The 20,280-nt window shown below is 38.4% G+C and overlaps 1 protein-coding gene across 1 annotated transcript; it reads left to right on the forward strand.

Annotated features, from left to right (window-relative positions):
* Nucleotides 1–14,946: 14,946 nt before the first annotated feature.
* LOC149831604 (protein CHUP1, chloroplastic-like) lies at nucleotides 14,947–19,120 on the forward strand. The gene is made up of 5 exons (XM_090012138.1): nucleotides 14,947–15,168; nucleotides 16,855–17,068; nucleotides 17,157–17,254; nucleotides 17,821–18,432; nucleotides 18,511–19,120. Exons 2-5 carry the CDS (start codon nucleotides 16,903–16,905, stop codon nucleotides 19,078–19,080), a joined length of 1,446 nt encoding a protein of 481 aa, XP_089868264.1. The 5' UTR covers nucleotides 14,947–15,168; nucleotides 16,855–16,902; the 3' UTR covers nucleotides 19,081–19,120.
* The last annotated feature ends 1,160 nt before the right edge of the window (nucleotides 19,121–20,280 follow it).

The following is a 20,280-nucleotide window of genomic DNA, read 5'->3' on the forward strand; positions in this document are numbered from 1 at the left end:
AACTAAGATTTATGATAATGAAGAAGTCCACAAAAAAAGATTTATGAAAAACAATCAGTATTTGTTAGGATGAGGAAGTCTAGAAATAACGAACGTGCAAAACTAACACTTAACTTCACAAAAACAATTATGTACCCAATGACTAATATTTACGAGGATGAGAAATCCCACAAAAGAATTACCAAGATTTGCGAGGATGAGATAGTCCACAAAAAATAATTTACGAACATTGACCAAGATTTGCAAGAATGAGGAAGTTCACAAAAAAATATTTATGAAAAATGATCAATATTTACTAGAATGAGGAAGTTCACGAATAATGAATGTGCAAACCTATCACTTAAGTCTACAAAAAATAATTATGTGCACGATACCAATATTTATGAGGATGAGAAAGTTCACAAAATAAGTTTGCAAACAATGATCAATATTTGAAGGATGAGGTAATCTGCAAAAATAATTTGTGAACATTAACAAAGAGTTGCAAGAATAAGAAATTGCGCAAAAAAGATTTATAAAAAATAACCAATATTTTCATGGATGAGGAAGTTCGCAAATAAATTTTGCATATAATGACTAATATTTATGATAATGAGAAAGTCCATAAAAAGGTTTTGCAAACATTGATCAATATTTATGAGGATGAAGAAGTCTGCAAAAAAGATTTGCGAATAATTACCAATACATTTTGTGCATATCCTTGTTACAGAACATTAAGCCTGAAATAAAGTTAAACATACAAAAATATTTAAAAAATATCTAAAACTTACAAAATATAATGTATATAACAATGAATATTAAAAGAACATCAACAATTTAAAAATATTAAAAAATCTATCAAATTTACACTCAATAATCTGTCAAAATTACATCCAATATTTTACAATAGTAATCAACTCATAGTCCTCAAAATTATCTGTAACTCAGCTTTCTAGATCTTGCCATCCGGTACCTCATTGTTCGATGTCGTATCCTCTGACACCTCATTGTGTGATGTCTCATCCTTTGCCTTTTGTTTAACCTTTGAACATTTTGTATTTTGTTGCGGGTTTTTTATTTGTTGTCTCTCCATCAACCTTTTTTTTGGCATCTTTCGAAGCTGCCTTCTTTTTCATGAGTTTATAGAATTGAATCATATGCTTCTTATACTCTTTTATATTATTATGAAAAAAGAGTTATTAGCAAAACAACTAACTATAGATTAAATCTAAAAAATATAACAAAACAACACATACAAACATTTACTTGCATGAAGTTCAATTCCTTGTTACTGCCCAAATATTGCATGTATTATTCATATACTAAGTCAATAATATGTATATGTATGAATTGAATTAACAAATATATATAAAGTAATTACTTTTTTTTGTTGAGGAATACTATAATAATCATAAATTTTTAATATGAATAATTAAAATTATTTGCGTAAGATTATATAAGTTTGGATTTAAGAGCGATCCAAACCCATGAATTCTGGTTTAAATGAGATTTGGAACAACCCGGACTTGAGAAATCCTGTCTAAACCGAATATGGAGAGGTACAAACTACATAGAATCAATCCGAACTGGATTCGGTCCGACCGAAACTCCAAAAAATACCGTAAGTGGGTCAAACGTGTAAGCAAGGTTTGGACCTCGATCCAAACAACCCAAGCCCAAAAAGGCATTACTAAAGAAAGAAACTAAAAAAGAGTAAAAAAAGAAAAGAAAAAAAAAGAAGGGGCATAGAAGTCTTTTTCCATAAAGACGAACCCTCTCTCTCTCTCTCTCTTCTCTTTCATTTACACATACCCAACCCCCTCTCTGACTCTCTTAGCTCTCTCTCTCTCTCATTTCACTCTCTTCTTCTCGTGGTTTGCTCTTAGAAGAACGCGAAGGAAAAGAAGAGGGAACCTGAATCTCCCTCTCCCTCTAGTCTCACTCTCTCCAACCCTCTCAGTTTCAACCCCCTCTTTCTTTGTCTCTCGCTGTGAAGGAGAGGACATAGAAGAAGAAAAAGATGCTGAAGGAGAAGAGGAAGAGCTTGACCCCAGCTTCATCGTTCTCTCTCTCTCTCCCGATTTCTTTCTCCCTCTCTCTTCTCTGATTTCTCTCTTGTTCCACTGTTCTCTCTCTGCGTTGTTGTTGTTGTGGCCCCCGTTGATACCGGACAGCATCAACTGCAACTCTCCCTCTCTTTTGTGCGCCTTCACTGTGCACGCTGCCACCGCCGAGCACCTCACCTGCGCACAGCTCGCACATTGTCGCGCCCTATCGGAGCCGCAGCCGCCACGCCATGCTGTTGTGGCCCCATTGACGCCGAAAATGCAGCTCATGTCGTCGCTACTGAGCTCTGCTGCTGCTACTGTGCCACCCGCGCCCCCTGTTGCGCCTTACATGTTGTCGCCGTTGCGCTCCCCTCCTGCTATCGGTCCTCCACCGCGGTGGGCGTGCCGAGATCGGAGAAATTATCTGTGCAATGAGTTCGGAAAATACCGAATGTAGGACACGACTATAGAGATGATTCCCCTCTTACCGGGGTCCTACTTACTCAAGGAGTCAAGGGTGCGTAAGTAGATACCCGTGAATGAAAAAATAGGGCAAGCCCTGCCTTAATTTTCCGACGGTATTTTTAGATACTTCTCTACCCATGGGTGTGAGCAAATCAGTTTTTATTTGATACTCGACTGAGTTCGATTCTGTTTAGTTGAATTTGAGAACTCAAAACCACATCCAATTGTAATTGGTGGTGGATATGGTTTTGACTTTTCAATAGTGAATCCAACAAATATCCGATTTGATGGATATCTGAAATCTGTAAGAAAAATGGTTCTGGTATGAACTTTTCATAATCCAAATCCCAATTCAAATTTGAATCCATTTGGCCAACATCCGATTAGTTGGATATGATATTGGCTACATCGGATCCGAATCCAAAGCATTTACATCCCAACCTCTACCTTGTATAAAAAACTAAAACAACCAATGCCTTCAGAGAGACGATCAGGGTCAACAGAGCACACTTCTCTTCTGAGTTTTTGCTAAAGCTCAAAACCAAGGCTTCGTCCAACATTCCTAGAAAGCCATTTTGAATGTGCTAGCCGAATTCGCAAAATCAAAATTTGTTTTTTGGCCATTACACTGACCTGTGTAAGGCCTGTACAAAATTATTATGCAAGTGATCTATTGGCTGTTATGCAGGAAAAGAAATTTGGTTATTATGTTGTTTGATGCTGCCACATATGGGTTGGCATCAAACCAGCCTTGAGATCATGAATTTTGATCTATGTTAGCATTATGTTAAAATATTTTTGGTTATGCTGCCATGATTAGGCTGAATTTTTAATGTCCTTAATGTTGTCAACTGAATTGTTATAATGCTGGTAAGTGTGTTGTTTTTGGGCCTATGTGGGCTGTTGCAGGGAAGGATAGTGTTGCATATTTTGTGCAACCCTGTCCGCTGTCCACAACACATGTCACTGCCAACAACATACTAATGCCCAAGGACAACATGGTGTCTTGTGCATGTGTTGCAGCATAGTTATGACTCAGTGGTTATGTTATGCTTTCTAAACAATGTAGTTATGTACATATTTGCTTTGTATGAATGACAAAGTATTTATTGGATATATTATGCATTCGATTATCATGTTTGCAATTGCTTATGTCATACACATGAAAAGTTATGAAGATTATTGTATGCATGAGTATGATCATATGTATATTTGAGAGTTTATGCATAAAATGGATCATGAAAAATGCATGTTGCAAGTATTTGTTCATATGCATATGCAAAAATTTTTATATGTACATTCTTGTTGTGTGTGATTAAATGTGCATGGTGGACATGTTTTAAATAGCCGTGTGTGCATGTCCACTAAGGATTTTGCATAAGATATGTTGGTGGTTAGATGTGAACCAGTGTATGCCATGTGGGTTAGGAGCATGTGTTACTTTAAGATTTGTGGTTATACATTGCAAAATTCATTCTGAAATTATTGGTTTTTTAATTTAATTACACTATTAAATGATAGCGGGCCAGGCCCAGTGTTAGGTTTTGCATATTTATTTACAAAACGGTTTTTATGTAAAGAACTTGACTTTTGATAAAAAGATTAAAGAGATAAACAATATAATTAATTTTTCTTCCTGGATGTTCCTTCCACAGTATGTGAATCCTAGATGACGATTTTGAGAAAATTATGAGGATATTAAAACTTTGTATGCATTTGTGCCCCTGAACCCGATATGGTGGTTTGCCTCCTGGCCACGATTTTAGGGAGTTTTTAGTCACTTTGCTTGTGTGTGGTGTTATGACACAACTGTTGTTATTGGTATACCAAGAAAGTGGCATGAGTAGATGCTGATTTTTCTGATGTCTCGACATTATATTTAATTTCTAATGTTTTGATGGACGATGTTGATTCCTAATATCAATTGAGGATTAAGTGTGAAACCCAATAATAAAATATAAATTATATGTTAAGCTATAACTAAGAACATATCTTGGACTTTGAGAATTGTTGTGCCCATTTTGAGTATTCGCGAATTTAATGAAATGTGAAACTAAACTTGTGTGCATTTAATAGGGACATGCATGCAAAAGAGAACTTCGATAATAACTTAATAATGTATTTATGCATGTGCATTCAATCATGCATCTTTACTGTTTTGCATTAGTTTATGCATTCTTACTTATTCTGTCTCATGTGAGAAATTGATATTACATGATACTTGCTTTTAAATGTTTGAATGATAAATGGATTATGAGATGGTTGATGTTATATTCCTCTAAATATTTGCATGAATTTGATTTATGTTCTTTTTTTTGTTTTGTTTTTAGATAAATTCGTATAAAGAATCTTTGGTTTTTACCTGGTGTTTTAAATGTCTTTCTTAAGACCTGGAGCTCAGTGATAGAGATGACTGTCACATGGAGCTTGTGAGATCTCATGACTTGTTTTTTGATATTTCTTGACAGTGTGGCTTTGTGATACATTCTTTATTTTATTCTTATTTTATGACATCCATTTATTAATTAATAAAGTTGATTATTCGTTGGTTGATTCAATGTAAGGTCACTCATGGTTTGGTAATTGTTAAGTTTGTGAAGCCCCAGATCCTTGGGTTTTGGTTTTTGTAATTATTTTATTTTATTTTATTTACTTTTCATGAGGATAAGTTGGGGTCATTACAAGTATCAAGGTGGTCTTAATGCTCATTTGCAAAATTGCAAAAATTACAACAAGAAGCTATAAGACCAACTAAAGCAAAAAAAAACAATTATTTATAGCTTGAACTTTGTTATGTTATATATAAATTAATGAATGTGTGTGTGTCAGGTGATGAAATTGTTTATGAATGAATTATGTATATAACAAAGAATAAAATTGTTTGATTCTTATTTTTTGAGGAGAATGAATTATGTATTTAATATGAAATGAAGTTGTTTGATTATTATTTTTTGAGGAAAATGAATTATGTATATAACAAGAAATATTTTTTTTTTGTTTTTTAAGTAGAATGAATTGTTTATATAATAGGTGATTGATTTGTTTATGTATTGTATATGTAACAGGTACTTGATTTATTTATGAGAATGAATTGTGTATATACCAAGGAATGAAGTTGTTAGATCTTGTTTTTTATTTGATATGTATTGTTTATGTAATATGAGATTGATTTGTTTATGAGAATCAATTGTGTATAATGTGTATATAACATGGAATAAACATGTGTTTGTAACTAGTGGTTTTTTGCATCATGAAATAATTTTGCAAAGTATATGCAAATTTTCATTTATTCTTTTTAAATCAGAAAGGAACTTCGCAAGGTCCATGCAAAATTTCATTCATTCATTTTAAATCAGAAAGAAATTTTACATAGTCATCCATATTCGTAGTAACAAATATGCATAGTCATCCACTTAAATTTAAAATTTTATGTGCAATTTTTCATATCTATAGTCAATACATAATATTTGCCAAACTATTCACTTGAATGTTGTCGTAATGTCGCTGGAATATTGTCAAAAAATCAAAAAAAGAGTTGGGGACCACAAGAGCCCAAAGGTTGCAAAAACAGTGCATCTAGATGCAAAAATGGGTTGAGAAATAAAGTGTCATTCTTTTACAAAATTACGAAAATATAAAACTTTCACAAGTATTTTAAAATTTCGCAATTCTTGATGTGATACTCATATGCAATTTCATAATTATTGGACTTCTACAACTTTTATGATTTTCACAGGTGATCACGCAAAACTCATCACGAGTTTCACAAATTGTTTGGAATTTTACAATCTTTTTTGGAATATCATATATGATCTGATTTTGTTGACGAATTCAGTGTGTCATTTTAGCATCATGATGCACGAAAATTGGTAATTCTCATTTGTAAGGGATAAAAGTACTTAGAGAAAATTGAGAACCAGTGATATTGTCCATTATGCGAATTTGATAAATTACAAGACATTTTTGGAAACACATCATTTTTGTCGTACAATATGATCATTTTCCGAATATATTATCCACTAAGGATGGTAATCATAAATATTTGACATCTCAAAAATTAGAAAAATTTTCAAATAGTCACAAACTTTTTATTCTAATTCATATGTGCACCAACCTTTGCAACTTTTCAACCTCCCTCCAAAGTTTTGTGGTTGTTAATTAGATTCCCGCAAATCATAACATGACATCAAAATATCATTGGGTTAACGTTAACTCTTGTTTTCAAGTTATCATTTTACCTTTGCAAAAGTTATGCTACGTAGAAGCTTTTTCCAACCCCTAAGGGTTTGGTGTAGTGAAGGGGGCTTGGCTACTAGACTGCTTGTGAGGGTTACATTCTCATGAGTGATGAACTCCTTGTAGTAATAAGGGCAAGGGATAAAACCTTGCTTAGTCGGGACAACTACTTACAGGCAAGGGGTGCGGGTTTATACCATTAGGAAAGTGACTATAAGTGTCCTGGGCCGATCTTTCGGAATAGAGCATGTGCAGTGCAGAGCTCTACTGAGTGGAAAATGCATCGAGTGTAGGAACGCGTGGTATGCGTTTGCTTGATCGGTGACATGCGATGGTAGCACAACATGCAATAGGTATCAATATTGTCATTAGTGTATCGTTGTATGGTGGCATAGATGTAGAGCATTGTTTGGTTAAGCAGTGCCATCGGATCAGGGGATGTTGCCTTTAAAGATCTGGTTTTGGACTTCTTAGCTTGCAAGATGTCTCATGCATAGCAGTTGGATACACGAGGGTGCATGTGGGTTAGGGTTAATTCTCCCATGAATCACCTTAGGTAGCTCCAACCGAGTATTGTGACTCGGGGCTAGGCGAGTGAATGCCTAGGCATCGATGAATGAGTTTGGGTGGTGCTCTTTGCTATGGTGTTCAATCATCAATTGATCTTCGGACTGGGGGCCACAAGGTCTTGTTCCTTCAGTGATGAGGTTTTAATATGTCGTGTGCATGAAGTCACAATACACTCCATGACACTTAAGGCTAAGGCAAAGTTTGTGCATCTTTCGGAAGTGATAGCTGGTATGAGACAACTATACACTAAGCGACATGGACTACATAGAAGACAGTTGGAAATGCGCTTGATCAGCTTCCTCTAGGCAGCTGCGCATGAAGTGGTGTCCAGGGCCAATGAAAATGATTCAGCACATGAAAAGGTGTTGGTACGTAGCCTTTGGCAGTTAGGCTGGCCAGCTTGGCGCATCACAGGTTTGCAAAGCATTTTATGCCTATGACAGAGCGATAGAAAGGCTTGTAGCGATAAAAAAGGACCATCGCACCATACTAACTTATTGAAAAAAGTAAGCACGTGACAAATTGGCATCAGAGCAGATAGATTCACAAAGACCTTATTCTTCATTGTATGTGACACTGAAGATGACAATGATGGTTTATCTTGGTTACGTAATTTTGCGCAGCTAAAGTGTGGTTGACCAAGCACAAAAGCAAGATATTGGTAGGATGGTATGAGACATTTTGTCAATGATAAGCAGAAGTGTAAGATTAATGTTCAGTTGGCTAAGAGAACATAGATAAACCAAAGATTCCTACCAGTTGTGTGTTAGGCTCACAGGTAAAGCATGACGTTTTCCTTGTGCATGTAGAGAATGCATGTTGGGTTCAGCTGGATGGATTTACACCTTTGGGTATGGGAGACTCAACTAAACTTCTAAATTCTCTCCCAAGATTATGGCTTAGCGAAGCACCCATATTGAGCAGAATGCTCGTTGTTTTGGTCCCTTGAGTTGACAGATCTTCAATGGATTGCGTGTGTAGAAAAAGTTATTGTTCGTGGCTCGTTGGTTCCTGCAGAAACATTTGCTTACTCTAAGAGAGAATACAACATGCTGACTTCGGGAGGGAAGTTCAGCATTGGGGCAAAGTACTCTTGTGAGGACGAGTGCCTAGGAAGACACTTTCAAGGACCGCATTGAGATGATACGTAAGTAGGCATCCCCCACTTGAGGACTAGCTTGGATCATTAGAAAACTAAAAGTTGGTGCTTAAGGGAGTTGATATCTCTGCAGCATGTATTGGTGGTCGTCTTTCTCTGCGAAGGCCATAAAGGGCTTGAACCTGTCCTTGCTGGAGTTGGAAGGCATCCCAACCATTAACATCAAGATAATAAGCTTGTCATGCAGACGAGGATGACCCATTAGTGTTTGAGATTGCACTAGGGTCTCATGAGTAGAGAATGCTCGATGTTGATAAAGCAGAAGACCGTTGTCTAAGTGATCAAAGATGCATTAAAGGTATGAGACTTGGCATGTTAAAGGTTGCAACGATGATAGATGCAAACCAAAACAAGTTGAGTAGGCTGAAGAAAAAAAGTAAATCAAAGATAAGTAGAAAGGAAAACTAACATATCAGTTAAGACTGTTTTCTTATCTGCACCGGCATTGTCGATGACAACAATGGTTTTGGGTGGGGGAGAAAGTCCTGGGTTGATCTTTCATGATGGAGCGTGTGCAGTGCAGAACTCTACTGAGTGGGTAATACATCGAGTGTAAGAACATGTGGTATGCGTTCGCTTGATCGGTGACGTGCGGTGGTAGCATGGCATGCGATAGGCATCGGTATCGTTGTTAGTGCATCATTGTGTGGTGGCACAGACGTAGAGCATTGTTTGGTTAAGCGGTGCCAGCGAATCAGGGGATGTTGCCTTTAGAGATTTGGTTGAGGACCTCTCGGCTTGCAAGATGTTCCCCGCGTAGCTGTTGAATGCACGAGGGTGCGTGTGGGTTAGGGCTAATTCTCTCAAGAATTACCTTAGGTGGTTTCAATCGAGTATAGTGACTCGACGCTAGGCGAGTGAATGCCTAGGCACCGACGAATGAGTCTTGGTCGTGCTCTTCACTATGGTGTTCAATCATTAACTGGTCTTCGGACTGGGGGCCACAAGGTCTTGTTCCTTCAGTGATGAGGTTTTGATATGTTGTGCAATGGAGTCTCAATACACTTCATGACACTCAAGGCTAAGGCAAAGTTTATGCATATTTCGAAAGTGATATCTGGTATGGGACGACTATACACTAAGCGACATGAACTACATAAAAGACGCAATTGAAAATGCGCTTGATCAGCTTTCGCTAGGCAGCTGCACACATGGTGGTGCGCAGGGCCAATAAAAATGATTCAGCATATGGAAAGGTGTTGGTACGTAGCCTTTGACCGTTAGGCTGGCCAGCTTGGGAAGCTTGGCGTGTCGTAGGTTTGCGAAACATTTTATGCTCGTGACAGAGCGATAGAAATGCTTGCAGCAGTAAAGAAGGACTGTCGCATCACACTGGCTTATTGAAAAAAGTACGTCCATGACAATAAGTATGGTAGACTGAGCTAGTACGATTAGGTCTTTGATACTGAGGGTGGCTTCTCGGTCCTTTTATGGAAAAATGTAGAAGTTTTTTCTCATTGTTAAAATTATTAATTTACTGTTACTTTAAAAATCCAAGGCTAAGTGCAGCTAGTCTATGGGGATGCCATGGGTTTGGGTTTGAGTCTGATATCCTACCCAACACAAATCCACTTCAAAAATGAAGATGTTTTCAAAAAATACATAACCTCATGGGATTTGAACATAAAATTTCACTAACATGGAACGTTCTTGAACATTTGACAGCTAACCACAAAAACACCACCACACTGTGTTTTGTTGGTGGAAATATATTTTCCATAAAACTCTACCCTACGGATCCAATCCAAATTCATTTAATCAAATTTCAAGTTGGATTCGGTTTTCTCATTCTCGGATTTTGTTTTTGTTTTCTCTTATTCAGGTCCTAATCCAATCAACTCTGATTAGTCTGTGTTTAGGACACTCCATTTAGACAGATTTGCAAGGAGCTGGGGAAAATCAAATACTGGAATTTAGGGGATGTGTTTTTTTTCTGAGAAATAGGGAATTCTTCTTATTGTTTGGAAGAACGGTCAAGGATTCTGACTGTCAAATCGTCTTCGTTGGTTAACTTGATTGGAGAATATGCTTTGTTTAATTAAGTGGTGGTTGTGGCTGTAGTGTTCTCATCAATGTTATTAGTATCGGTGTGTATCGGCCTGTATCGGCTGATACACATCGTATTGGCAGAATTTCGATACACAGCAAGCCTAAAATGACTATTTTTAATAAATGTAAAAAAATACAAAAAATAAATTTTAAATTTATTTTAAAAATATTTTAATGGTTTTTAGCAACGTCATGTTACGATTGTTATTATTATTTATGGGCCAATACAGTGCGATTCAGTTGAGTATCGGTATCGGGCCGCATACAACTGAATTGGTGGCCCAACGATTCAGGCCCGATACCGATACTGACAACATTTCTTCTCATTGCTTAGGCTGTACTACTGATAGAATGAAGAAGGCAACTCCCAAAGGAGGTGGCAGTTATGGAGATTGGTGGTGGTATTTTTGGGTGTGTGGGGGAGGATACCTTTCTTTCATCATCCACGCTGTGTGTGTGTGCGTGTGTGTGTGTGTGTGAGAGAGAGAGAGAGAGAGAGAGAGAGAGAGAGAGAGAGAGAGAGAGAGACATTTAACGGAAGTTATTTAGGGGCTGTTTGGAATCTGGGCGCTGTGTTGGGCGTTTATGCATTGGGTGTTCGTGAGGCAAAATCTTGGTCAAACACTTATGGTGCTCCTGTTTAGAATCTCTAGGATGGGCATTCATGCATTTGGGATGGGAAGCGAGGCCCTTTCTCCTTTGTATTTACACTAAAGATGGGCAGCTGCCGCTTCCTCAAATGCATAAACTCCATAAACGCCCAGCTCAGCTAGGGGTGGCAATCTGGTCGGGTCGGCGGGTCAGAATACCTCAACACGAACACGACCCGTTTATTAAACAGGTCGGATGTGGCAAACACGAACATATGACCCATTTATTAAATTGGTAACCCGACACGACACAGTTAACTCGTTTAATAAACGGCTCGGGTCGACACGACACAATTACACGACACGGCGACCCGTTTATTAAACGAGTCAACCCGATAACAGCATAGGCGCACACCACCACTGGAGATGAGAGGTCTCGGGCTCTTGACTGCGGCTGGGTAGGAAGAAGTTAGGTGGGTGACTAAAGTGTAAAGTTAGGAGTTAGGGTTAGATAAGTTTATATATATATATATAAGTTTATATATATATATATATATATATATATAAATGGGTTGCAGGTTGACGGGTTCGTATAAACGGGTTGACCCACCCGCCTAACCCGTTTATTAAACGGGTCAAACGGGTTGGCGGATTGACATACCCTTAACACGAACACGACCCGTTTAATAAATGGGTTAGGCGGGTCAACCCGTTTACGACACAAACCCGTTTAAGCTAAATCCTAACCCCGCTAAGAAGTTGGTTGGGAGGTCGGGTCAGATTTTGCCACCCCTAATCTCAGCTACCAATTCCAAACAGACCCTTAAAGTAACTAACCTCAGTGTTAGCTATAACCCAAGCAAAAACTTTGGTGAAAAGTTGAAAAGGTCCAAACTTTTGGTGCTAGCCAAAGGTTTGGTGGCTATTTGAAAATTTCCCCCAAAAAAATTTAATATAAAACCATGTCGTAATCTTTGCTATTATTTTTTATTCTTTTGGATGGTTAATTAAGCAAGACCTAAGGAGCACAAAACCACTTGCGCATGAGTTCAAATGTAAGGCTAAACGTCACAATGGGCTGATTTCACGTATGCTTAAATACAATTTCTTGAGTTGAAACAGAAACAAATACTTGTTAGAATAATATTTAGTAGGAGCCAGATGTTCATCCATGGCTATCACGTTGATTAATTTACTGTATTTTTTTTTTATGAGAAGGAACCCTCAATGAAAACCAGGTCGCTTAATGGGCCCACTCCCTTACCTGAAAAAGATCAGGTGCAATACTATTGCACAAATATTTGTGCATTAAGCACCTGATTACCATCCATCTTGAGGACATGCTTGTCAGTTGTGGGGTCCAAGACCTGATGGAGGGCGATCAGGTGCTTAATGTACAAAATTTGTGCCATGTGATTGCACCCTATCCTATCCGGACTCCTCCCTTTCAAGGTAAACATCGCAGCAAAAGTATCGTGCTTATGTCCAACGCGGAGGGGAAGCTCCGCTTGTTTGGCAGGAGCAGTTAGTGCACATCACCTTCTATTGGGACGTTGCAAGTTCTAATCCCAACGGTATATGGCCCCAGCTTTCTCTGTTTCAAAAAAAAAGTTATAGTGGTTTTGTGTTTATATATTAATTGATGTGGAAAATTATTGGTTATCATTCTTTTTTTTTTGAAAGGCGTATTGGCTAACATTCTTGATAGTACCATGACCTAGGAAAAAAAAAATAACGTGCACATTTTATTTGCTTAATTTGTCCACATAAGTGCGTTTAGTATGGTTCACGTATTAGAAATCACAATTTCGATCGAGTGGTTTTGACATGAAAACGTGATTTTTCTTAATTGTGAAAATTTGGTGATTTATACTACCGAGGCGGTATCCCATGTGGTAAGCCGGGCCCTGTGCTAAGCTGAAGGCCCAGGTTCGAATCCCTCTGCCACATAGGGCTTAAGAGATACCTGGTAGGGGTCTGCCTAACCCCAGCTTGCCTATCAAAAAAAAAAAAATTTGATGATTTATTGAATGTTGTTTTTGTATCTCTTAAAAATCCTGCTTATGCCAATGTGATCGGATAACTTAAAAATATGGTTTTGGTTTTGACTGAACAAACCATATAGATCATAACTGAAGACTTGAATTGCTAAAAAATTAAGAAAATATGAAAAAATAATTAGGGTATGATACAATTAAGTGTGACCAATCATGCATAATCTCTCACCCATTGTAGGAAAAGAAGGGTAAGTGATAACAGCTGAGCAATTTCTTATATACATGAAAGAAACAAGTTCTCAATAAAAAATCATTGGTGTGAAAGGCATAAATTGCTTTGCATATATGCTTTAACCTAACAAACTTAAGCCACTCTTTGGTCGTCATGGGCTTGTCAACTTTAGACATGCTCTTTAAAAGGGTAATTTGTCCTTGGTAGATTCGATACAGCACATTTGGGGCATATTTGGAAGGAATATTTTTTTGAAATTATCATGATTATCAGGGTTTCTTCTTTTGTGAATAGATTATAATATATGAGGCCATTTTGTATGCAGCTCCACTACTGCTGACCATCCATCTCAACATATCTCAAGATGGACAATGGACCCAATCTTGAGAAATGCCAAGATGGATGGTTGTCAGGCAGGTTGCCTACGCTGCATATAATGCGAAGTCATTATATGTTTATGATAAATTATCATGATTATCAGGCAATTGTCCTTCAAGGTCAGTTTTGGGTCCGGCCCAGTGTTGTCAGTTTCTGTGCATATCGGCCTGAATTGGCTGATACGGTACAGAAAATCGATACTATACTGACCTGAATTGGCTATTTTTAATAAATGTAAAAAAATAGCTTAAAATTAATTATTTTAATGGCTTTAACATGTGTCACGTTCTGATTGACACGTAATATTTTTTAATTATTTTTTGGCCGATTCAGAACGATTCCCTTGAAAATCAGTATCAGCAGATTCACCTGAATAGTTGGCCAAACGATACAGGTCCGATTCCCATACTGACAACATTGGTCCGGCCAAATCTTTTGCACTCTTATAGCATGCCCAATGAAGTAGCCATACCTTTGAAACTGTGGATTTTTTTTTTTAGAGAAACTTACAAGAAGCTGCTTAACTTATTATTATTTACAAGAAGATGCCCAACTTTTAGAATTTACATTGAACCACCCGCTTTATTTAAATGCATTCAAAATAGCTGCTTTACGTATAAATGACAAATTTGTTAGCTTCTTATAGAACAGCCCATCTTAGGTCATCATATGGTCTCCTGTTAAAAGAATCAATAAATCAAGGGTAACTTTAGTCCCTCTGTTTGACTGAACAAAATTCAACCCAAAAATTTTGAGTCCAAGCGTGTTTTTAAAACATGAGTTAGAAAATCAAGCAACCAAGTATAGTTAGCAAACATATTAATCGGCTTTTTGTAAATAGATGATAATTGAGATGGCCTTTTGTAAATCACCTTTTTTAATTAGAGAAGGCAACGAGAGCGGTTGCCTTCATATTTTATATGGTGATTGGTGTTATTATATTCCACCGGGCCCCACTCTCTTCTACCCCACGGCTCCCGACTGAGATGTGCGGTGGGGATTGAGTTGCAACCGATGGTCGGTTATATACAATGACCCTTAGGTGCTCTAAAAGGTAATTGGTGACATATACATGAACGTTTCTACATAGTGGGAGGCGTACGTTCAAGCAATTCAAAGATATCTATCGAATTTTCCTTGAAGGTTATCCAATAGTCTATACCCTAAAATATTTGCCATTAAATAAGGGAAACCAAAAACACATATTGACCTTCCTATATAAGCAACAGAAAAGATTAACCATCCACCCTCTCTCAATACAATGGACGCCCACTGATCCAAATCAAACTCCAGGGAATCATTTTCCCACATTTCATCTCCCCTCCCCCCACCCTTTATGCTTGCATGAGATGGACAAGGAGAAACCAAAAGGAGATTGGAGAAGGCATCCTACCTACCTCCTCCTCCTCCTCCCTTTTCCTCTTGGTGTATCCCCAAGAAGTCACTGCACTACTAGGGTTTGCAGGTATGAGATTGGTTTTCTTTCTCATTCCAAGTGCTACTTTCATGCCGTTGTGTGTATCTCCATGGTTGATATTAGCTACAAATATCGCCAATATTTTGAAACTATCATGATCTTGTTGCGATATTTTAAAGGCTGAAATTATGTTGAAAAAACGTGATATGTTTGAAATATCACTGTTTTATCATGATATTAATGCAAAAAAAAAACATTTTTTATGTTTTTTATGTGATTCAGATTTTCATTTATAACTTTGTATATTGTATGTATGGGTAGGGTATCCATGAGAACCAAGTTTTTTCAATTTTCTTTTTTGAAATCTGACTATACAAATACATGTTTATTTTTTTTTTTAGAATTTTAAATTTTTTTGAAGAAGGATATACATGTTTAATTTTATAAAGCGGTTCTTGGATCGTCTTGTCGTAATTGGATGGATGATTATAAAAGCGATTCTTGGATCGTCCAACCGATTACTACAGGTGAGTAGGTTTTTTTAAGGCTTCTAAAATCAATGATCTATAATTTTTAAAAATTTCAAGGTTCAAAAAATTGTATTTTCTATTGAAAATCGAGATTCAAGTGTCGGTTCTTAACAAATGAACCATATAACAGTTTTATCGTCGTATTAATGTTGAAAAAATAGTTTTTACATGTTTTTATGTGATTCAATTTTTTATTTATATTTGTATATATTTTATTGTATGGGTAGGCTCCGTGCAAACCAAGTCTCGTACAAAGTGCATACGAGATGGGCATTTTCAATAGGTTTTTCCATTTTCTTTTTGAAATCTGACTATACAGATGTCATATGCATGTTTGATTTTATAAAACCAGCTCTTGGATCGCTCACGACATGTAAGCAGATTTTTTTAAAGATACACAAATCATTAACCAGCAGTTTTTTATAAATTTTAATTAAGGTTTAAAAAATTACATTTTTTCATAAAAAATAAATTAATACTAGCTCATACAACGCTTGGTTCACGGAAGCGGATCAGGTCATGCTGAACATGAGCGTTTTTGCTCATGCTGACATCATGGCCGTCCGATTTGCATTTTAAAAAATTCAAAAGTCAACAAAACCACGTGGCATTCATCCAAAATGCAAACAGACGGCCACGATGTCCGCATGAGCAAAAACGCTCATATTCAGCATGACCTGATCTGCGCGCCCTTGGTTCACACAGGCACCCTTTTCCCAAAAGAGTTGGCATAGTTGGAGAAGACCTCGGCTGTCAGAGGCCCAGCCAGGGTTCGACTCTCATGGGCGCTAAGGAAACACCTTGGGGGTTGCCGTAGTGGGGTGGGGTCTTGGCTGCTAGATGGGTAGTCAAGGTAAGGAGTCATAGCCTTAGAGTTTTATGCTTTCAGCATGACCACAGTAGGTATGGCAGACTGAGCCAGTGCGATCAGGTCTTAGTGTCCGGTGTGGTTTCTTCAGGTTACAAAAAAAAAAGGCCACTCTGTTGGGCAAGGTGTGCGCCACGGGTTTACACCACCGGGGCAGTTTTTCCGTTCCTGCATGTAAAAAAAAAAACCCGGATACCCTACCTTTTATGAAATTCATAATTTTATATATACTGAATATCTTCCCAAGAGACTTTTCAAAATATTGCGAGATTTTAGCTGACCGTTATCACGATAAGGAGATTTTGCGACCATGGTTATCATAATCTCTCCATGCAGGAGGAGAGAGTATTCTCTGCACGTGAACCAGCAAGGTGAAGAAGAAAGATGAAATCCCTGTTGCATGCTAGGTTGACCAAGAAGCCAGAGTATAGACAACTTTCTGATATCAAAACAACCATTGGCTTGGCCACCACCATTGCTGGCTTGATGTTTAAATACAAATCCAAGGCCAGAAGCAGATGGTCGGACCCATCTGCTCATGCAAAATCAGGTACTTTTCCTATATATATTTCTCATGCCAACTGAAACTATGCCACCTTTTCTGCAACCTATATGACTAATCATGTTCTATCCTATAGGCATAGCCTGCATCAGCAGTGATGGGAATGATAGTGTTTACAGCATCCACAAGCTTCTTGATCTCTCCCACATCACCGATTCATTGGGAAAGAGTGAAGTAAGTTGTAGATTTCTGCTTCTCAAAACGATTCTTGGGGCCCATTTGCTTCGTTCCCACGGAAGGTGGGAAAGAGAACAACCAACTCAGCCTTTCCATGAAGTTTCTTTTATATGGGGGGAGGCACATGGAGCTTTCCCACCATGATGCTTGAATGTTTGTTTCATCCATGGCGGGAAAGGGAGGAAAAGGGATATGTGGTTAGGTGATCGGGCTGAGTACTTTATAAAGTATACTCGGGTCACACAAAATACAGAAAATTGCTAAAGCGTGTAGCGATTCTCTCTGTAAAACACAAACACTGAAAATTGCTATTTAGGCAGCGACTGTGTAAAACAAAAAAACACAGAAAATTGCAAAACGCAGCGATTTTCTGTGTTTTGTATAGCCCGAGAACTTTATAAAGTACTCTCTCGAGCCCAATCACTGGATCTGCTCCGGGAAAGAGGATGCCAGCTCAACAATTTCCTGTGAAAACTACGTGAAACAAATGGGCCCTTGCTCTTTCTGAATTTGGTATTGTATAGAAGTTGATGTTGCTCATGAATGAGACAACCGATTTACAGGAAGAGATTAAGGAACCTATCTACTCAATTGAGGGCCAGAGCCATGGGACCATGATCCTTGGGCAAGTTCTCGAAGAATCAAATCCGGTAGAGCAAGAAATTGAGTCTCTAAAGAACCAGATCTCTGCTCTGCAAGAGAGCAAGCATGAGTTGGAGATGCAATTGCTTCTTTATAATGGCCTAAAAGAGCAGGAATCGATGGTGAAGGAGCTTCAAAGCTTGGTAGAGGCAAAGGCCACACAGACTGAAATCTTGGTAAGAAAGATTGAATCTCTTGAAGGCGAGAATTGCCGTTTTGAATCGTTGGCAGCCGAACATGCAACCCTCAAGGCAGAGATGGAGTTGGCGAAAACAAAGATAAAGGAAACACAGACCAAGATTCAGAAGAGTTGGAGGAAGAAAAAGGAAGCACTGATCAAGCTTCGCCAGCAGATTGCTGCTCAGAAAGCAAGAGAAACTGAGATTTTTAGCAGAGAGTCTGAGATGAAGAAGATCATAGAAGGTTTACATGGTGAAATTTCCGAGCTAAAGAAAACCAACTCAGAATTGACGAGTGATAAGATTGAATTAAAGAGCAAACTGGATTATATGATTGAAAGCATGGCTACTGAGGTTTGTTGAATTAGACTCTATCCAATTACTGTTAAAATTTTTTTTAAACAATTAACCCATCTTGTTTACATTGTGTAGAAGGAAGCAACAGTGAAAGCAATTCAGGAAGCAAACAGGTTGAGGATTGCTAATGCAGAACTGTGCAAGCAGATAGAAATGTATCGAAACGATCAGCACAATGATATAGAGGAGCTGATATATTTGCGCTGGATCAACGCATGCTTAAAACATGAACTAAAGAAGAAACATAGATCCAGAGACAAGAATTCAAGCACCAAACTTGAGCAGGGAGATAAAATGGTTCCTGAGCTTGGAGTGGAAGAGAAGAAATGCTCAGGCTACGACTCCTGTTCGTCGACGACTGTGGCAGAGATGGTTGAATCCTCTGGAGATGTGGGTTCAAATAGAAGGATTAAAACATCAAAGCCAAAGTTGCTCCATAAGATCAAGAATTGGGTGAAGCACAGTGACAGAACCAAGAAAATATATGATGAAGACAGGTGTAGAATTCCAGCAGAGCAGAGTGTGGAAGTTAGAAATTCAGATGATTATAAAAATATCTCATCATGTGGGAAACTGGACTATGCCACAGATGTCATGGTACTACCAAGGTCCAGAAATTTTCTTCTGAAAACTACACTAAATTAAGTGATCCTTATATGATAATTCCATATTAATTTAACTAAAATTCTGTTCTGTGGGCATGATTTATAAAAGCATTTTAATGTTGCTCCAAACAGAAATTAGTTTCCTTCGGAAACAAATGTGTTGCCAAGAAATTTATTTATTCCGTGATCTTAATTTCTCAAAGAAAAATAAGTATTTGACATAGTTTCGGTAGTGTACTTTTCATTTAATATACCTGTTATAAAGGTTATGATGTTTCCATCAATGCAAGCCAGGTTGAAATGCTCAATGGGAATGAAGATTTACCAAAATCCTCATTCTTCTGATTATTGGGCAAAGCTCACTTGATCAGAGCAATGCTTTGACAATTCATATTGATCTGACCTACCCACAAGGGCTCCGCTCATCTGGTAGGGGTGATCTGCGCATGCCACCTAGTCGACAGGACATCATGAGCTAGGGTGTTCCTTACTGCAAGGTCAAAGCTGGATGTATCATAGTTATTGGAAGCTTCTTACTATATGGCAAAGCTTGCTTCCTCAAAAGCAGAAAGCTCCTCGCTTTTCTGAAACAGAGGGACGCATTAGAAAACTCGCTTACAAAATATGGAAAACCCACTCTTTTAATGGGGGGTGGGGGGTGGTGTGTGGTGTGTGGGTGGGTGAGGTTATCCTCAACCCACCCCGTGAGGGCTATAAATAGCCCACGATGCATCCCCTCCACCGTCGACCAAGCGAGGGATGCAGGAAGGGAAAAAAACGAGTTGCAGAAAAAAATATTCAGAGGGGCATACCTGGAATCCGGCCGGCGACGAGGTAAGAATCTCGTCTTCTTCTTCTCTCCGGTTGATTTGAGGGCGGGCAGCCATGGCTGCCAGCGAGCTGCAGAGAAACAAAAAAAAATGGGAGAGAGAGAGAGGGTCGGCACCGGCTGCCGGCCCCTCTACCGCAGAGAGAAGGAGAGAGAGGCGGCTCAGAGGCAGGCCCCCTCTGCAACAGGGAAGACGGAAGGGGCAGAGACCCGCTTTTATTTTTTTAAGGAGACCGGGTCGGCCTGGGTTGGACCAGACCGGATCGGGTCGGTCTCGGTCGCACCTAAACCGAACCAGATGGGTTAAAAAAAAACAGACCGAGTCGGCCTGGGTGCGTCCGTCTGGGTCTCACCCAGACCAAATCAGGTGAACAAAAAAAATCAGGTTGAATCGGTTTAGGCCAAACTGGA

Source organism: Nuphar pumila, chromosome 7 (assembly GCF_984573655.1).
Source record: "Nuphar pumila chromosome 7, dmNupPumi1.hap1.1, whole genome shotgun sequence".
Lineage (NCBI taxonomy): Eukaryota > Viridiplantae > Streptophyta > Magnoliopsida > Nymphaeales > Nymphaeaceae > Nuphar > Nuphar pumila.